The sequence below is a fragment of the Vicugna pacos genome, chromosome 8 (assembly GCF_048564905.1).
Source record: "Vicugna pacos chromosome 8, VicPac4, whole genome shotgun sequence".
NCBI classification, from domain to species: domain Eukaryota; kingdom Metazoa; phylum Chordata; class Mammalia; order Artiodactyla; family Camelidae; genus Vicugna; species Vicugna pacos.
The window spans coordinates 857,736-877,640 of record NC_132994.1 but is presented as its reverse complement, the minus strand read 5'-3'; the positions used below and the strand labels follow the sequence as shown (position 1 = coordinate 877,640).

The 19,905-nt window shown below is 54.3% G+C and overlaps 1 protein-coding gene and 1 pseudogene across 1 annotated transcript in view; both read left to right on the top strand.

Moving 5' to 3' along the window:
* LOC140697917 (uncharacterized) overlaps positions 1–7,956 on the top strand; it is a 70,106-nt gene extending 62,150 nt beyond the window's left edge. Inside the window, exons 80-90 of the mRNA XM_072966339.1 lie at positions 79–220; positions 651–703; positions 1,602–1,743; positions 2,174–2,226; positions 3,125–3,266; positions 3,697–3,749; positions 4,648–4,789; positions 5,220–5,272; positions 6,171–6,312; positions 6,743–6,795; positions 7,691–7,956. Coding sequence (XP_072822440.1) covers positions 79–220; positions 651–703; positions 1,602–1,743; positions 2,174–2,226; positions 3,125–3,266; positions 3,697–3,749; positions 4,648–4,789; positions 5,220–5,272; positions 6,171–6,312; positions 6,743–6,795; positions 7,691–7,885 — 1,170 coding nt within the window. The 3' untranslated portion in view covers positions 7,886–7,956. The remainder of the gene's footprint in view (positions 1–78; positions 221–650; positions 704–1,601; positions 1,744–2,173; positions 2,227–3,124; positions 3,267–3,696; positions 3,750–4,647; positions 4,790–5,219; positions 5,273–6,170; positions 6,313–6,742; positions 6,796–7,690) is intronic.
* Positions 7,957–10,437: 2,481 nt separating this feature from the next.
* The window catches only part of LOC116279086 (otoferlin-like), a 445,501-nt pseudogene continuing 436,033 nt past the window's right edge, over positions 10,438–19,905 (top strand).

Genomic DNA, 19,905 nt, shown 5'->3' with positions numbered 1-19,905 from the left:
ATAGACTGAATGGCCCCGTGCACGAGTAGGATGGTTCCTCAAGGTGGGCTTTGGGGTTCTTCCGTTTTGTTGTTACAGGAAGGGGTGCCCGAGCCGGAAACCGAACGGGAAGACACCCGTCCTGAGACGAACGTCGCTGGCGAGGGGGCTCCGCAGGAGCCAACCGCGGACGAGACATTGACGTCTGCTGCGAGCACAGCAGACCAGCCTGCCATGCCCGGTAAGTCGGCGAACATCCCTGGAGGTTGAGTTTCCTTCCGTCTGTGCTTAAGCGCCACGGTGGGGCCAGGGAAGGGGGTAGCTGGTGGGTAGATGGATGGCATGCTTCGGACGCAGGAGTCCCTGGGCTCCATCGCCAGGACCTCCGTCGAAAGAAAGAAGCTACGTGCCAACCTGAAGTACCCCGAGACTGTAGGTCCAGACGCCACCTGCACTACTGCTTGCCTTCCTTTTGCCCACTGTCTTCCCACACCTCCCAAACACGACCAGGTTTTCCCTCGAGAAAGTTCTTCAGTCCTCCGAAGGCCCTTTGGGCCACGTTAGCTTACGGAAAGATTCTTGAATGGGGCTAGACTTCACGGGTGTGGGTAGAAAGAATTCAAAGTGGTCGAAGTGGTTGTGGCTAACATGTGTGTGCCTGCACCCTCTAGGTGACACATCGGGACAAGAGGAAGAGGAAGACGCGGAGGCCCCTGACGAGGAGGTACCGTCTCCCTTTGCTGTTTCTCGTCTCCTTTTACCACCTAGCCGTCGAGGGTGGTTAATACGTAAGCGGATGGACGCGTCGCCCCCGCGTCCTGACGGTTTGCACTTTCCCGTCACCACTCTTGCCTGATATCTTCTAATCCACAACTGCTAAAGTCGTTCTGGGCTTTCGGTCCCGCGAGCGCACGGCACACTTGTGTGAGTTTTCCACGCTCGCCTACGGGAAGCGGTGTCCGTGTCTGAATTCCTTGCCTCCAGTGCTTTTCCCCGGTAGGTTAGGCCAAGTGACTGAGTGTAGGCGGTTCCCTGGGCGAGCTCGGTGAGGTTTAAGATGTCTCCCGTTTTGTCTTGTGTCTTCGGCACTCCTCGTCTTGGATGAGTCGACTGTTGTCCCTTACCGAAGCTTGCCAGTGGGGCCTTCCCGTTCCCTTCCCGCTGGGTGGTGGTCAGGATTTCCGTGTGACTTCTCGTGCCGTTTCCCACCTCGTCCTGCGGCCCAAGCTGCCCTTCCTGGCATCCCTCACCCTGCCCCCTCTGCGGCTCGGCCTGTCTTTGAAGACGCGGCCTGGACTTCCCAGCGGAAGTTCCCCGAGCCGGGACCCGCCCCAAACTCTTCTCTCCTTTGTGCCCTGCCTGTGCGTCCCCTTCGGCTGTAGAGCTGCTGAGTGGTCCTTTCGTGTGCTGACTGGTGTTCACGGGTCCCTGCCTCTGGTAGCAGTACCGGGCCAGGGTCTGTCCTTCGTGTGTATTCCCAGCTTTTGCCGGGATAGCGCCTGTGACTTGGTAGACGCCGTAGATAGCTGCTGCCTCGCTGACCGATAGACTGAATGGCCCCGTGCACGAGTAGGATGGTTCCTCAAGGTGGGCTTTGGGGTTCTTCCGTTTTGTTGTTACAGGAAGGGGTGCCCGAGCCGGAAACCGAACGGGAAGACACCCGTCCTGAGACGAACGTCGCTGGCGAGGGGGCTCCGCAGGAGCCAACCGCGGACGAGACATTGACGTCTGCTGCGAGCACAGCAGACCAGCCTGCCATGCCCGGTAAGTCGGCGAACATCCCTGGAGGTTGAGTTTCCTTCCGTCTGTGCTTAAGCGCCACGGTGGGGCCAGGGAAGGGGGTAGCTGGTGGGTAGATGGATGGCATGCTTCGGACGCAGGAGTCCCTGGGCTCCATCGCCAGGACCTCCGTCGAAAGAAAGAAGCTACGTGCCAACCTGAAGTACCCCGAGACTGTAGGTCCAGACGCCACCTGCACTACTGCTTGCCTTCCTTTTGCCCACTGTCTTCCCACACCTCCCAAACACGACCAGGTTTTCCCTCGAGAAAGTTCTTCAGTCCTCCGAAGGCCCTTTGGGCCACGTTAGCTTACGGAAAGATTCTTGAATGGGGCTAGACTTCACGGGTGTGGGTAGAAAGAATTCAAAGTGGTCGAAGTGGTTGTGGCTAACATGTGTGTGCCTGCACCCTCTAGGTGACACATCGGGACAAGAGGAAGAGGAAGACGCGGAGGCCCCTGACGAGGAGGTACCGTCTCCCTTTGCTGTTTCTCGTCTCCTTTTACCACCTAGCCGTCGAGGGTGGTTAATACGTAAGCGGATGGACGCGTCGCCCCCGCGTCCTGACGGTTTGCACTTTCCCGTCACCACTCTTGCCTGATATCTTCTAATCCACAACTGCTAAAGTCGTTCTGGGCTTTCGGTCCCGCGAGCGCACGGCACACTTGTGTGAGTTTTCCACGCTCGCCTACGGGAAGCGGTGTCCGTGTCTGAATTCCTTGCCTCCAGTGCTTTTCCCCGGTAGGTTAGGCCAAGTGACTGAGTGTAGGCGGTTCCCTGGGCGAGCTCGGTGAGGTTTAAGATGTCTCCCGTTTTGTCTTGTGTCTTCGGCACTCCTCGTCTTGGATGAGTCGACTGTTGTCCCTTACCGAAGCTTGCCAGTGGGGCCTTCCCGTTCCCTTCCCGCTGGGTGGTGGTCAGGATTTCCGTGTGACTTCTCGTGCCGTTTCCCACCTCGTCCTGCGGCCCAAGCTGCCCTTCCTGGCATCCCTCACCCTGCCCCCTCTGCGGCTCAGCCTGTCTTTGAAGACGCGGCCTGGACTTCCCAGCGGAAGTTCCCCGAGCCGGGACCCGCCCCAAACTCTTCTCTCCTTTGTGCCCTGCCTGTGCGTCCCCTTCGGCTGTAGAGCTGCTGAGTGGTCCTTTCGTGTGCTGACTGGTGTTCACGGGTCCCTGCCTCTGGTAGCAGTACCGGGCCAGGGTCTGTCCTTCGTGTGTATTCCCAGCTTTTGCCGGGATAGCGCCTGTGACTTGGTAGACGCCGTAGATAGCTGCTGCCTCGCTGACCGATAGACTGAATGGCCCCGTGCACGAGTAGGATGGTTCCTCAAGGTGGGCTTTGGGGTTCTTCCGTTTTGTTGTTACAGGAAGGGGTGCCCGAGCCGGAAACCGAACGGGAAGACACCCGTCCTGAGACGAACGTCGCTGGCGAGGGGGCTCCGCAGGAGCCAACCGCGGACGAGACATTGACGTCTGCTGCGAGCACAGCAGACCAGCCTGCCATGCCCGGTAAGTCGGCGAACATCCCTGGAGGTTGAGTTTCCTTCCGTCTGTGCTTAAGCGCCACGGTGGGGCCAGGGAAGGGGGTAGCTGGTGGGTAGATGGATGGCATGCTTCGGACGCAGGAGTCCCTGGGCTCCATCGCCAGGACCTCCGTCGAAAGAAAGAAGCTACGTGCCAACCTGAAGTACCCCGAGACTGTAGGTCCAGACGCCACCTGCACTACTGCTTGCCTTCCTTTTGCCCACTGTCTTCCCACACCTCCCAAACACGACCAGGTTTTCCCTCGAGAAAGTTCTTCAGTCCTCCGAAGGCCCTTTGGGCCACGTTAGCTTACGGAAAGATTCTTGAATGGGGCTAGACTTCACGGGTGTGGGTAGAAAGAATTCAAAGTGGTCGAAGTGGTTGTGGCTAACATGTGTGTGCCTGCACCCTCTAGGTGACACATCGGGACAAGAGGAAGAGGAAGACGCGGAGGCCCCTGACGAGGAGGTACCGTCTCCCTTTGCTGTTTCTCGTCTCCTTTTACCACCTAGCCGTCGAGGGTGGTTAATACGTAAGCGGATGGACGCGTCGCCCCCGCGTCCTGACGGTTTGCACTTTCCCGTCACCACTCTTGCCTGATATCTTCTAATCCACAACTGCTAAAGTCGTTCTGGGCTTTCGGTCCCGCGAGCGCACGGCACACTTGTGTGAGTTTTCCACGCTCGCCTACGGGAAGCGGTGTCCGTGTCTGAATTCCTTGCCTCCAGTGCTTTTCCCCGGTAGGTTAGGCCAAGTGACTGAGTGTAGGCGGTTCCCTGGGCGAGCTCGGTGAGGTTTAAGATGTCTCCCGTTTTGTCTTGTGTCTTCGGCACTCCTCGTCTTGGATGAGTCGACTGTTGTCCCTTACCGAAGCTTGCCAGTGGGGCCTTCCCGTTCCCTTCCCGCTGGGTGGTGGTCAGGATTTCCGTGTGACTTCTCGTGCCGTTTCCCACCTCGTCCTGCGGCCCAAGCTGCCCTTCCTGGCATCCCTCACCCTGCCCCCTCTGCGGCTCGGCCTGTCTTTGAAGACGCGGCCTGGACTTCCCAGCGGAAGTTCCCCGAGCCGGGACCCGCCCCAAACTCTTCTCTCCTTTGTGCCCTGCCTGTGCGTCCCCTTCGGCTGTAGAGCTGCTGAGTGGTCCTTTCGTGTGCTGACTGGTGTTCACGGGTCCCTGCCTCTGGTAGCAGTACCGGGCCAGGGTCTGTCCTTCGTGTGTATTCCCAGCTTTTGCCGGGATAGCGCCTGTGACTTGGTAGACGCCGTAGATAGCTGCTGCCTCGCTGACCGATAGACTGAATGGCCCCGTGCACGAGTAGGATGGTTCCTCAAGGTGGGCTTTGGGGTTCTTCCGTTTTGTTGTTACAGGAAGGGGTGCCCGAGCCGGAAACCGAACGGGAAGACACCCGTCCTGAGACGAACGTCGCTGGCGAGGGGGCTCCGCAGGAGCCAACCGCGGACGAGACATTGACGTCTGCTGCGAGCACAGCAGACCAGCCTGCCATGCCCGGTAAGTCGGCGAACATCCCTGGAGGTTGAGTTTCCTTCCGTCTGTGCTTAAGCGCCACGGTGGGGCCAGGGAAGGGGGTAGCTGGTGGGTAGATGGATGGCATGCTTCGGACGCAGGAGTCCCTGGGCTCCATCGCCAGGACCTCCGTCGAAAGAAAGAAGCTACGTGCCAACCTGAAGTACCCCGAGACTGTAGGTCCAGACGCCACCTGCACTACTGCTTGCCTTCCTTTTGCCCACTGTCTTCCCACACCTCCCAAACACGACCAGGTTTTCCCTCGAGAAAGTTCTTCAGTCCTCCGAAGGCCCTTTGGGCCACGTTAGCTTACGGAAAGATTCTTGAATGGGGCTAGACTTCACGGGTGTGGGTAGAAAGAATTCAAAGTGGTCGAAGTGGTTGTGGCTAACATGTGTGTGCCTGCACCCTCTAGGTGACACATCGGGACAAGAGGAAGAGGAAGACGCGGAGGCCCCTGACGAGGAGGTACCGTCTCCCTTTGCTGTTTCTCGTCTCCTTTTACCACCTAGCCGTCGAGGGTGGTTAATACGTAAGCGGATGGACGCGTCGCCCCCGCGTCCTGACGGTTTGCACTTTCCCGTCACCACTCTTGCCTGATATCTTCTAATCCACAACTGCTAAAGTCGTTCTGGGCTTTCGGTCCCGCGAGCGCACGGCACACTTGTGTGAGTTTTCCACGCTCGCCTACGGGAAGCGGTGTCCGTGTCTGAATTCCTTGCCTCCAGTGCTTTTCCCCGGTAGGTTAGGCCAAGTGACTGAGTGTAGGCGGTTCCCTGGGCGAGCTCGGTGAGGTTTAAGATGTCTCCCGTTTTGTCTTGTGTCTTCGGCACTCCTCGTCTTGGATGAGTCGACTGTTGTCCCTTACCGAAGCTTGCCAGTGGGGCCTTCCCGTTCCCTTCCCGCTGGGTGGTGGTCAGGATTTCCGTGTGACTTCTCGTGCCGTTTCCCACCTCGTCCTGCGGCCCAAGCTGCCCTTCCTGGCATCCCTCACCCTGCCCCCTCTGCGGCTCGGCCTGTCTTTGAAGACGCGGCCTGGACTTCCCAGCGGAAGTTCCCCGAGCCGGGACCCGCCCCAAACTCTTCTCTCCTTTGTGCCCTGCCTGTGCGTCCCCTTCGGCTGTAGAGCTGCTGAGTGGTCCTTTCGTGTGCTGACTGGTGTTCACGGGTCCCTGCCTCTGGTAGCAGTACCGGGCCAGGGTCTGTCCTTCGTGTGTATTCCCAGCTTTTGCCGGGATAGCGCCTGTGACTTGGTAGACGCCGTAGATAGCTGCTGCCTCGCTGACCGATAGACTGAATGGCCCCGTGCACGAGTAGGATGGTTCCTCAAGGTGGGCTTTGGGGTTCTTCCGTTTTGTTGTTACAGGAAGGGGTGCCCGAGCCGGAAACCGAACGGGAAGACACCCGTCCTGAGACGAACGTCGCTGGCGAGGGGGCTCCGCAGGAGCCAACCGCGGACGAGACATTGACGTCTGCTGCGAGCACAGCAGACCAGCCTGCCATGCCCGGTAAGTCGGCGAACATCCCTGGAGGTTGAGTTTCCTTCCGTCTGTGCTTAAGCGCCACGGTGGGGCCAGGGAAGGGGGTAGCTGGTGGGTAGATGGATGGCATGCTTCGGACGCAGGAGTCCCTGGGCTCCATCGCCAGGACCTCCGTCGAAAGAAAGAAGCTACGTGCCAACCTGAAGTACCCCGAGACTGTAGGTCCAGACGCCACCTGCACTACTGCTTGCCTTCCTTTTGCCCACTGTCTTCCCACACCTCCCAAACACGACCAGGTTTTCCCTCGAGAAAGTTCTTCAGTCCTCCGAAGGCCCTTTGGGCCACGTTAGCTTACGGAAAGATTCTTGAATGGGGCTAGACTTCACGGGTGTGGGTAGAAAGAATTCAAAGTGGTCGAAGTGGTTGTGGCTAACATGTGTGTGCCTGCACCCTCTAGGTGACACATCGGGACAAGAGGAAGAGGAAGACGCGGAGGCCCCTGACGAGGAGGTACCGTCTCCCTTTGCTGTTTCTCGTCTCCTTTTACCACCTAGCCGTCGAGGGTGGTTAATACGTAAGCGGATGGACGCGTCGCCCCCGCGTCCTGACGGTTTGCACTTTCCCGTCACCACTCTTGCCTGATATCTTCTAATCCACAACTGCTAAAGTCGTTCTGGGCTTTCGGTCCCGCGAGCGCACGGCACACTTGTGTGAGTTTTCCACGCTCGCCTACGGGAAGCGGTGTCCGTGTCTGAATTCCTTGCCTCCAGTGCTTTTCCCCGGTAGGTTAGGCCAAGTGACTGAGTGTAGGCGGTTCCCTGGGCGAGCTCGGTGAGGTTTAAGATGTCTCCCGTTTTGTCTTGTGTCTTCGGCACTCCTCGTCTTGGATGAGTCGACTGTTGTCCCTTACCGAAGCTTGCCAGTGGGGCCTTCCCGTTCCCTTCCCGCTGGGTGGTGGTCAGGATTTCCGTGTGACTTCTCGTGCCGTTTCCCACCTCGTCCTGCGGCCCAAGCTGCCCTTCCTGGCATCCCTCACCCTGCCCCCTCTGCGGCTCGGCCTGTCTTTGAAGACGCGGCCTGGACTTCCCAGCGGAAGTTCCCCGAGCCGGGACCCGCCCCAAACTCTTCTCTCCTTTGTGCCCTGCCTGTGCGTCCCCTTCGGCTGTAGAGCTGCTGAGTGGTCCTTTCGTGTGCTGACTGGTGTTCACGGGTCCCTGCCTCTGGTAGCAGTACCGGGCCAGGGTCTGTCCTTCGTGTGTATTCCCAGCTTTTGCCGGGATAGCGCCTGTGACTTGGTAGACGCCGTAGATAGCTGCTGCCTCGCTGTGATAGAATTAACTGGCAAATGCTTGAGTAAGATGGTTCCTCAGGGTTGTGTTTGTTTCATTTTCTTGTGTTTTTACAGGAAGTTTCAACACAGCAGGAAAATGCAGTGGAATATGTTACTCATTCCCTTGAAGATGCTGCTGAGGAACCAATTGTGCAGGAAGAAATCGCATTTTATGAAGGAATTTTAATGTTTATATTACTGTTCTCCAGCGTCGTTTTGATTTTTATTGTATTATATAAATCTACCATTGATGAGTTGTGGCGGGTGTAAGTGGTATATCCTGCGTTGTATCCATTTGTCAATTGATTCCCCTCGATTCATTAAACCCGTCTTTATGGCTCAAAAATGTGTGTTTTGTATTTGTATAGATTCTGTTTGGATTCTTAAGCTATCTTTTCTCTTATTTCAGAAGTATTTGTCATACTGTTTCATTGGGTTTTTGTTTTTTATAAATGGATGTTTTAATTTTTACTGTGATTCCGACAAAAATATTTGCTTAAAAGGAATAGTGTTTTTGTTTTTGTTATTTTTTCTAGTTTCATCTCTTGAAATTTAAAACATGTGCTTGCTTCCTTTGCAATTTTATGTTTTCAAGTAGAGCTTCAGGGACATTTCAGGAGAATGAACCGTATGGTAAGCAATATGAGATATGTTTCGTTCTTATACCATCAGTTGATGCAGTCGTGCTCTATTCAGGGCCAACCCTGGTGATAGGAATGGATTCTATTCCTCAAACTACGTGAGCAGTATGTATGCACTGTTTCCTGTTTTAAAATGTATCTGCCCACCCCATCCCACATCTCAAGTGTTTTCTCACCCTTTATGTACTGTTTTTTACTCAGTTGAATTGTCCTTGGGGCCGCACTGCAGATTTCCAGGGGTCTTTCTGTGGCCCGCTCCCTCCTCACCAGCCCTCTCTCGTCTCATCTCTTATCTGTGTTGGTTTCGTCTGACTCTCTGCTTCGTCACCTTGAGTGAGGGCATCTGGTGGACCCTCCTTCCTCTGTTCCCTGTCCCTGTGTCATGGCCTGGCTATTCTCCCAAGGCCGTGCACTGGTGCACCCATTAGACTCATTTCATGTGTGTTTAGGGATCTCTGTCCTTCATTGCCTGAAGTCCTGTGTGTTGAAGATTGTTTTTTCATGTATTTTGTCTGTTCTGGTTTTGCTTGTTTCAAGGAGGCAGGCCCGTCCGTGCCTGTTCCTCCATCTTGGCTGGAAGCCACCTGCGGGAGGCCTCGGGCACGCGGTCTAGGTTGTCTGCTTCCTCTTGGGCTTAACTGCTTCCTGCTCATCCTTCCTTCCCAGTGTGACCATCTCACCCCTGGGGGATATTCCCTGGGCCCAGTCTAGACCAAGCCCTGTTACTTGATCATGGAGCTCTCTTTTCTTACAGTAGCCATCTGAATTTATAATTATTTTATTTGTCTTGCTAGTGAGATGGGAATTGGAGAGCAGGCCCACAACAGACCCACTACCTGCTGCAAGTGTCAGAGCACAGCTCACACCTGTCCCCTTCAGGCCACCAGGCAGGGAGAAATGTCAGAGGATGGTTCCTTTCTCATCACCACAGGACTGTTTCTTTCCTTTTGTGTTGGGGTTAGTGGTGGTAATAAGGTTTATTTATTCATTTCTTTATTACTTTTTTAAACAGAAGTCCTGAAGATTGAAAGAGGTCCTGGTGTTGGAACCCTCGACCCCGTGCATGCTAATCACACACACTACCATTGAGCTCTGCCCTCCCCCCCACATGGCTGTTTGTAATGGGCTCATTGATCTGTTCCATTTTAGTTCATCAGTAATTTAATATTTGTAGGTTTCTTCCAAAATGTATTGGCGATTTATTTTGAAATGAGGTCCCTCTCTGTAAAGATAGGCATGGTCCATAGGACACTTCACAGATGACGTCCCCGTCTGCCAAGCAGTGCTGGAATGAGTAGACTTTTTGCCAAAGTTCCGAGTGGTCAGGATAGGAATCACATTCGCAGAGAAGTGCGAACCCACAGCATTGAGGGCGTAGTGGGAGTGTTGTCAGCCTGGGAGGTGGGAGCTGTGTGCTTTGGTCCCAAATCTCAGAGCCCCAGGTGTTTCCTGGGTTGAATGAGAAGCCTGTGGTCCTCCCAGAGCTGCTAGGAGGATGAAATGTGCAAATATCTGACAAAGCCTTTGGTTATGATTAGTTGCTCAAGAAAAATTATATAGTCTCATCTTGGGGAGAAAGAAGGTAATTCCAAAGGCATCTGTTTCCCGTTTCTAGAGTGCTTTTCTTTCCCTCTTCCTCCCACTGGTCTGTCCCAGATAACACGAAGCTGGATAATGCAGACAGGTCAGTGCTGCCTCAGCCTTCTTTCACCTGCCTTGGGAGTGTTTTGGAAATCATGAAGATGCCAGGGTTCCCTAAACTGGGAGCTGATGCCGCATGAAAGAGGTGGTTCTTGGTTGACCTCTCACCAGGACACAGACACACACACCCCTCCGTGTCTTATCTGGCATATGAAGAATAAAGGAAAGGCCTAGATCTAGGATGGGGCCAGGTTTGGGGGGTGAGACTGGCTCCCTAGCCCTGAGTAGAGAGGCCTAAGAGTTTCCCCAACCTCATATGACCCGACATAAAGAACAGGGGTCCTTGGGGAACCATATCGAAGCCTGTGCATGGGAGATGCCTGACCCCAGACATGGGTGGGTTCTGCTGTAGGTGAGCCTATGGTTAGAGTCCACCCCCAGCCCCACCTTGGCCTGCAGGATGACAGGCCGCAGCTGGGAGGAAGGAGATTGGGAAATGGAGAGAATTCGGTGTCCAGCTCACGCAATATTGATGGGGTAATGGAATTCCGCACTTCACCCCCTGCTGATCCTACTCCTGGTCCCTCCTGGACCAGGGACTGCAAGCTTGGCTACCAGGACATCACTGAAGGGACAGTGAGGACCCCCTGCCCCCTTACCTCAGCCCCCCTGACTGCAAGGCCCTTCCCCTGGGGGCACAAGGCCACATCAAACCAGAAGAAGAGGTAGGATCTGTGGAACCTGCCGTATGTTCCTAGGTGTTGGCAGAAAGGGGGTTTCTGTAGAGACAGGCAGAGAGAGCAAAGCCAGGAACAAAGATAGATGGACAAGGACCCATCTCCTCCTTTTCACTGGGGGCCAAGGAGAATCCCAGGGCAAGGAGAGGCTGGGAAAGACAAGGCAGGCTCTGAGCACCAGAGCCATCAGAGAACTGAGCAGCTAGTTTCAGCCACACGTCTCATGTCCTCATCAGCCTCTGGCCCTCTGAGTGCTGCTCCTGCCCTTCTGTTCTCATGCTTGTGTCTGATCATCTGGCTTTCTTTCCACCCAGCTGAGGTGGGGTGCACGGACAGGGAAGATGAGCTTGGTGGCACTGGCAGAGCTCCGAGTTCCAAGACTGGACTGAGGAGCTGGGATCAGCCCAGTGAAAACGGTTCTGCAGGCCACCTTCTCTGGTCGCCGGCCCGGACCTGCTCCTCACTGGTGAAATGCATGGGGAAGCAGGAAGTGGTGGGGGTTCCTCTGCACTGTGTCCCACTCATGGCTCCCAATGTGGGAAGTTTGGCCCCCAGTATTTCCTGCGACCCGTAGGTGAGGGGCTCAGGCTGGGCTCTCCCTCGCTGTTACGCGCTTTCTCAGGTTTTGCTGTTCTGTGTTTGTGTGTCTTCCTCCTGTCGTCCATCCTCCCCCTCATTCTGGCAGCCCCTTCACAGAGCCGGGAGGAGCGTGATTTCCGCCATGAAGCTTGGCAAGAACCGGCCTCACAAGGAAGAACCCCAAAGAGAAGGTATCGAGGTGCGTCCCTGACCCCAGCAGGGCCCAGGCCATCCTGGCCTCTCTCTGCACTTCACTGGGACTAAAGCCCCCTCCGTGGGCAGCGCCCCAACAGGATCTCCTGCGATTGGCCAGCGGGGTGGCCTGGGCAGGGCCTGGACTCCCATTGGCTAGCTGAGGTGCCAGGTTCTGACCGTGGTCCTCTGGAAGGGGGCGCTCCGAGGGCCGAAGGTGGGAACCGCATTTCCTCTGGTCTAGAACTGGGCAGAACCTTCTCTCCGATGGGCTCCTCCTGCCCTCTTGGCTCCCACTTTTCTTCTCCACACAGAAAGCTAGAGGTTTTCAAGCAGAGGAGGGAATAACAAAGAACGAAAGTTGTTTGGCCGAGTCCTTACTTCTGGGGGAAAACCAGAGTCAGCCTGCTCACTTCCGGACAGACGGTCCTGCTTCTTCCCCATCGCGCCCTCCCATCGAGCTCCAGGGACGGATGGCCCTGGCAAGAGAGGCAGGGTGGGTCCTGGAAGGATGGAGTGGCCTGTGGCACTGGTAACACTGGAACGGGAGGCGCGGGAGGGGGCAAGACAGCAGTTGAAGACAAGCCAAGGAGGACAGATGGAAGATAGGGAAGAAATGAAGGGTAAAGGGCAGCTGTGTGTAGATTTCTGACCCACGTATGGGCCCACATGCCCATCCTCAGGGCTCCCGGCTTCCCTCCTCAGCATCCCCTGGGTGTCCCACTGGTCCCAGAATCTCTCTCCCTCTCTCTTGACCCCCATGCCAATTCCAACTGTGCCCGTCTCCTTCCTCCATTGGAGAAGGTTGAGCTTTTGGCTTAGTCCCAAACTCACCATCTCAGAATCATCATTTCTTTATCTCACTGGATAAATAGACATCAGTCCAGGGTTAGGTTCTGAATCCCATCAGCTATCTCACATGCATGAGATCCTTCCTCAGCCTCAGTTTCTTCATCTGTGACATGAGAATAGTGTCTGTTTTGGCAGGATGTGACTGTGAGGACTAGAGATATGTGCAGAAAGTCCCTGGCATTGTGCCTGGCACACAGTAGCCTCTCAGTAAATGATATGAGAGGTACATAAGTATGGATTCTTTATTCTCTACCTTCTTCTACAAAGTATACATTCAATTAAAACAAAGAAGGAAGACCAGATCAAATATCAATTAAAATCCAAGATCAAGATTAGGTCAGAAACCCTGCAGATATAAAGATCATGACATTCTACGCAGATGCTGCCAACTAAACCTGGAATTTGACTCTCAGCTCTCTGGATGCCAAAGCCAATGGGGAGAGACAGTCACTACTGCATCATCCAGCCCACCTAACCCTCCTTTCTTCTCCCCTAGATGAACCAGCAGTGCTGGAGAGGGAGGACCTTGACTGCCTGGCCATGCGTCTTGGGGATGGGCCAGATCCTGACTGTGTCTCTAGCTAGCGTCACAGCGCTCACCAACAACGTTTCCAACAGCGGCGAGAGGGCAGGAGCCCCCCAGCCACAGTTGCCTTCATCCAGTCAGGCAGGACCCAGCTTGCCCTTCCTGGAGTTTGGGTGGGGTAGAATCAGACACCGTGGACAGCTCCTGCCTAACTGCCCCTTTCTTCTTTTCCTGGAAGTCTTTCTCATCTCTCTTCCTACAAAGGCTGGGGCCTGTTCCCAGATCATTGAACACCTCCAGGCAAAGGGAAATCACAGAGCTGCCCAGCCCCACACTGGAACCTGTTGACCTAATGTCTGTCTCCCTGTCACTTCTGCCACTGGTTGGAACCTCTGAGAGCAACTAATCTCCATTCTGTTTGGCAGTCCTGGAGGATTTGACGACCATGATTCTGTCCTGCCCTTCTCCAAGGTCTAACCACTGCCAGTACCCTTCTCCTCCCCTGCAAGCAGTCCTCTTACACCCAGCCTGACAGGACTTTCTCCTCCTTAGATCCAAGCCAGACACTGAGATGGAGCCAAGTGCTGGGCAGCCCAAGGATTACCAGCTAGGTGGGGCAACTGGATGCCTTGTGCCTTTGCAGCTCGGCTCTAGTGGGGGATTACAGCTAGACGTTGAGTTGTGGATCTGGACTTCACAGAGAACCGCACACTGAATGCAAGTTCTAATGGTGAGCTTGCTCCTGGGAGGCCCCACAGCAGTGTTGTAAGTAGAGAAGCACAAGCCCAGCCAGGAGCCTGAGAACATGCCCCCCTGACGGTGCTGCGTCCTGCAACGGGTGGTGTCAGTGAGAGGGAGCTGGGGAACTATAAAGAGGCCAACGAGCACGCACACAAACGTTCCAGCAGTTAGAATACAAGCACCTCTGAAAAGAAGATTTTTAGTGTGTTTTTTAAATTGTCATTTTGTATTACTTTAATGTTGAAAGTAATGTCAGTCTTGGCTACTTATAGATGGTGAGAATGTGGATGCTTTTTTTTCCTTCTTTTTGTTCCACTGTATTTTCTAAAATTAACACTTATTTTTTTATTTGTGTGTTTCTAAAACTGGACACCAAATGGCTGAGAAAAGGAGAGACTTGTAACTGTCAGATAGTTAGTGTGGCCACTGTGCAGGCAGGACCGGGCACTAGCACAGCTGGCTGCTGCTGGGAGAGGGCCACCCAGGGCAACAGGACCCAGTGCAGCCTCCCCAGCTTGGGACCTGATCCTCAGCTTTGCTGGGCCACACCCTCAATTTTATTAAGTGAACTGGAATGGTCTCCCTCCAAAGACTTTGTAAACATTCTGAATTGAACAAAACGGTTGTATTTAACCTGGTAACACTATTCCCTGACAGGTTGGTAGATATCTCAAGTGTGAGTGTTAACACACTTGGAGAGAGATTGATGCAGATGCAAATGTGGAATTATTCTTGCTTTCAACGAGTGCAATGCATAAAGCAAGAAGAGCTATCAGACAAACTTCACTGTCTTGGAGAACTTGGCTTTGCTGAGTTAGAAAGACCTCAGCCCATGAAAAGAGGAGAACTTAGCTACACCCAGATCCGGGAAGGATCCTCGGGGCTCAGAACCATCCTACAGGTTGGGTGGCACTGGAAAGAGGTCCTAAAGTGAAAAGACCATGGGGTACCTGTACCCTTTGTTTCATCTGTTTAGGATGCATGTAATATGGAAACGCTTTCCTGATTATTGGCATCTTAAAAGAGAGAAGCCACAGCTTCCTCCTGTGAATATGCAGTTTCCCCATCAGGTGGGCAAAGTGTGGCGTTTGGCAGAGATGTTCTTGATGGGTCATGGAGTCTTGAATCCAGTCGCTACCCTCTCTTCCTGGCACCAAGACCATATTTGCTTTTTTCCTTCAAACATCTCTCCAGTTTTCACTTCCATGTCATCTTGCCACCACTGACCCTAGACCCCAGCTCAACTGCGATATGGCACCCACTTCCTATCTGGTCTCTCTGCACTCATGCTGCTGCCTCTGTGTCATCCTCTATGCCACCACTGGAGTGGCCTTTTCAAAATGAAAATCTGGTCATGTCACATTCATATCACCGGGAGATGGGGGAAGGTAAAGGATGTTTCAAAAGAGCAGTACTACCTGGCCCACCACCCCTCATCTCCAGCTCCCAGAGATGTCCCTGCAGCGTGGTCAGCTCCCTCAGAGGCTGGCCACAGAGCACCACGACTTGGGTTCTCCCAGGGCAGAGGCATAGATTTATACTCATTGTTCCCTGTGATGACATTCATGAAGCCACCTGGAGATTATGTCCCTTATGTCTTGGAAGGAGAGGATGGAATCGCCAATTACCAAGAGAGTTTCTTGGGTGAACGGGTCATTTGGTCCCTTTGTGTGTCTCTCTTTGCCGCCTCATGTTCCATCCTAGAGAGATCGAGTCCTCTGCTGATGACTGAAGAAGGAAAGGGTGGCTGATCCCCTTCCTCATAAGTTTTAAAAAATTTCTAGTCTATGTGATACGTTTCCCCTCCATAGCACTCCGGGTGGGGGAGGGGCGGCAGGAATGGCATTCCCCTCCCCCACCAATACCATGCAGCAACCTCCAGTGTGCACCCTCAGGGGTCCGCTCAGGGCCACCTTTCCGCCAACCAAGATCACCTGCTGGAGCATCTTCATCCCACCCCACCCTTTTCTCCTTTCCACTCTCTGCCTTCTCCTCTCTCTACCTCCTACCCTTTGGCTCTCAGGGCTTCCAGCCTGGGTTGTCCACCATTGTTGGCTCTGCTCAGTGGAGAAAGGTGGAAACTCTGGGTCCTGAAAAGGACTAGGGGCAAAAAGGCTATCATTATAGCCGGGCCTCTGGATGAAAAACATACAAACCAGCCAACCTTACTCACATTGGGAAGGTCAGTCTCCTGGTGGAACACTTTTAGCACCTTATAATGCCCAACTGTGTCTGTCTGCCTCCCAGTGTTGAGTTACAAATAGTTTTTTGTTTGTTTGGTTTTTATTTTTTTTAAGGGAGAGGAGTGGATGAGTTCATTGTGGGAAAAATAAGATTTTTAAAAACCTTTGGTATAATAAGTTTCATAGAGGTTAAAACTCTTATCGTGTACTATGCTAAGCATATTCTGGAAGGACTTTTAGTGTCTGTTTACTTTCTTCACAATAAACTCCTCCGAGCTGGCTCTGTCTCCTTCTGAGCTCCCTGACGGAGCAGTGATGACTGCACCGGGTCAGCTCCATGCCCTTTGGGATGCGAAGTTCCACACAGAAACGCTCGCTTTCACAGCTCAAGAGTTACTTCAATTAGTACATGGTCAGTTTCCAGTTCTCTACACTTGCTTGACAACGTTCTTATAGACATAGATGTTTCTTTTTCTTTTTTACACACCATTCGTCTTGATGTCTGGGTTTTCCTTGGCCTTCAGAATATTTATGAGACCTTGATGGACACAGCAGATGATGATTTTCATGGTTATTCTTTTTTATGTAAAAGGGAAAGATATTCTCAGGAGTAAAATCATATTTAGCAGTTTTAACAATAAAATACCAACTCTCCAAAAGAGGGGAAACTAAGAATGTGGAAAGGGGGCCAAATTCCAGGAACAGAAAAGAGACCGGTAGGGTTAAAATGAGAAATGCTGGAGGGGAGGCTGTAGCTCAAGTGGTTGTGTGCATACTTAGTACGCAGGAGGTTCTGGGTTCAATCGCCAGTACTTCCTCTAAGAATAAACAAATAAACCTAGTTATCCCCACCACCACCACACACACAGAGGGATGAGAAATGCTGGAGCAGAAAATGAAGTTCATGTAAATGGAGAAAGCTTGATTCCTGAGCGCGTGAGACCTGGGACGTAAGTTTGCTGTCCTCTATGAGGCCGGGTCGTTGATGCTGGGGGAGAACTCAGAGCACCTGGAATCCCCTGGGCGCTTTACAAATATTGATGCTGGGCCCCATGCCTCCTACCCCATCCCCCAAGACTGGATCAGGTTGGTCTGGAATGTGGTCAGGGCGCCGACTGAGAGGTGATCAACCCACACCCCTGCTTTATAAATGAGGACACTGAGCTCAGCGGGGAAAGAGCCCAGGATCACAGCAGGCTCGAGGCGGGGCTCAAACTGGCACCCAAGCCCAGTGCTAGCTTCCCGCCCCCTCTGGCCCTCTGCCCCAGCCCCCGACTCCAACAGGACCAGCTCCAAGCCTCACCGGCTTTCCCTCTCACTCCCCACCCTCACCTGCGCAGGTCGATGTCACCGTGGTCGGGGCCTGGCAGCTGGTGGGCTTGAACGTGGACCCCGTGGTGTGCGGGGCGGTGGGGACGACGAGAAGTGCACATCCATGAAGGAATGTGCTAACTGCCCCTCCTACAATGAGGTCAGTGCCCTTGCCCTCGGGGAAGCGGCCTCTAAAGGGTGACCGGGGCTGAGCACTGGCTCATCGTGCCCAACAGGAGAAGCTGGGAGTCACGGGGCACAAAGGGCTACCAGCTGGGGTAACCCCGGCCCGCTGTGGTCCAACCCCCAGCACACTGATGCGCAGTGCCCTGTCCTCTGAACCCCTGGTCTGGATCCCAGCCTGACACTGGTCTGAGTGGGAGCCACCCTGGGAAAGGAACACTGCCCCAGGCCCTCCTGCGCCGCTCCCAGCAGTGCCTGTGAGTGAGCCCTGCTCCCGTGAGCCCTGCTTCCAGCTGCTTCCCAGGCCCGGGCCCTGGCCCGTGGTGGCCCCGGAACCATAGCGAGCACCTGAGATGTGCTGTGCCATCTCCTAAACTCTTCTAAGGGTGTCATGTCTTGTGATTCTCGCAACTGTCAGAAGTTGTCACCATCAAGCCCATTTTACACAAGGGACATTGAGGCTCCTGGAGAAGGACCTGGCCCAGGTGCTAAATGACAGAGTCGGTTCCGTGTGCACGTGCTCCCTGCCCGCTGCCGTCATGCGTGCCTGAACCTCTCTCTGCGGCGCGGAGACTGAGGCCTCCATCTGGGAAGGGCCATGATCACAGAGCATTATAGACAGAGGAGGGCCTGAACTGTCCAGTCTCTGCCCAGCTCTCTGCCTGCCACCCTGGACGGACACCCCAGACCGCACTGTGCCTCGGCTCCAGGGAGGGACCCATCGTAGGCAGCTCTGGGGAGGGAAGCCCTGTAGATGCCTGACACACATCGGACTAAGCCAGAGGTCACTGGCAGGGGGGCCCTGGGCCTCCCTTTTCTGGAGGGGCTTCCCGCCTGCTTCTCCTGGCAGCTCCAGGCAGTGAGGGGAGCCAGGCTGGCCCATGTGAGGCATCCTTGTCCCGTGCCTCAGCGTCTCCTGATGAGCGGTGAGGGCAGAAGGCACCATCTCCCACATATGAGAGGACGTCCCTTAGGCAGCTGTGGGGGCCCCCAGCTGCGCCCCTTCGGGAAGAAAGCGCGCAGCCGCCCTTCACGGGGACCCGGGCTATGGCCAGGGCCTGGCCGAAGTGCCCTAAGCGGCCACAGATGGGCCCTGTTCCTACAGCTGTTTTCCCGCAGGGCTGGGACCTCAGTGTTCAAGACGTCCCTCAGCCCCGTGTGGCAGCCTTCCCAGGAGCCAGGAACCTCAGGCTCCCATCTCTGACTTCATGTCAGGACGTATCCCTGACTGGAAAAGCCTCCAGCCCCAATAAGGTCTAATTTTCCCGAACAGCTATGGAGACGGGTGCCCACGGCCTTCCGTGGTTATCTGATAGTGGCGAGGCCATGTTGGGGTGACTGGAGGGCTCACCTTGCACTGGACCCACACAGCTCATGTTTCATTCAAATGCCTTCCTCCTTTCCAAGGACACAGAGCTGTTCTCCCCACTCTGTGGCTCCCCAGCAAACTCCTACTCACCCTGCAGGGCCTAGCGCAAATGTCCTTGCACTGAGCAGCCTTCCGTGCACTCTTAGGTCAGAGATCAGGGCATTCCTGTCTCTCTGACAGTAATATTCCTGAGTTGCAGTTGATCCTTCATGTCTTAAACTGGGAGGCTCCTGGTCTCCTGCATCGCTGTAGCCCAGCCCAGGGACTGGCATGCACCTGGAGGGATTTGGTGACTCATTGACAAATGGATATTTACTCAAATGAAGAAACAGACATGCACGGGGCACCTGCTGTGCCCCAGGCTCATGCCTGGCTACGCGGGGGCTGCAAACAGGATACCTCCTAGTTCTAGCTTCGAATCTGTTTTCCAAACTTGAAATTTATATCCACTAAGACTATTTATTCTGCTCATCTTTGGACCATCTTCAATGTATACCTGATCACATTTTTGTTCCTTTTCACAAACCCAAGTAAGTGATTTGTCCAATTTCTCTTTCCTCTCACCCGAGCTCCTCACACTCAGCACTGTGCATCACAGGATGTTGAGCAGCATCCCTGGCTCTACCCGCTGGACACCAATAGCAATCCTCCACTCAGGGGTAGCAACCAAGAAGTGTGCAGGTGTTGCCAGATGCACCCTAGGGGTTGAAATTGCCCCCAGCTGAGAACCAGAGCTGTAAACTATCTTCCCATGATTCCTTCCAGCCCCGAAGCTGGAATTTTCTTTCCCTTTTCTTCTCTTTCTGGGGTAAGTTCCTCTTCCTGTTATAATATTCCCCTGGTCCCAGGGGTGGACTGCTTCCTGCTAATTCTCTGAGTTGATAGGAACCTGCCTGTGGCTCCGCTAAACATGATAGAGGGAGGTGAAAGTAATCAACATCACGTAGGTAATGACAAAGGGGAAGTCAGCTCCGGAGATACAAGAATTATGAGCGCAGACGGCTCAGAGTGCTAGCGGAGCCCCTCCCTCCGCCAGGGCCGGCACAGCTCCGAGGCACCCGGTCTGGCCTTGACCCTCCTGCCTGGCTGTCGAGAAGGGAGACCTGTCTTTCAAGAAGGGAGGCTCACAACCATCACTCTCCCTGAGCAACCTGGCCGTCCACAGGCCAGAGCAAGACCCGTTCTCTGTGGGTGCATCCAGTCCTGCCCACAGGCATTTTCCTTCTACCTAGAACCCCCTCCCCTTTGTCTGGAATCACTCTCTCCCTATGTCCCAGAGGATCTAGCAGGACACCCTCCCCTCAGCTTCACCGGCTCTGCCTTTTCTCTGCTTCT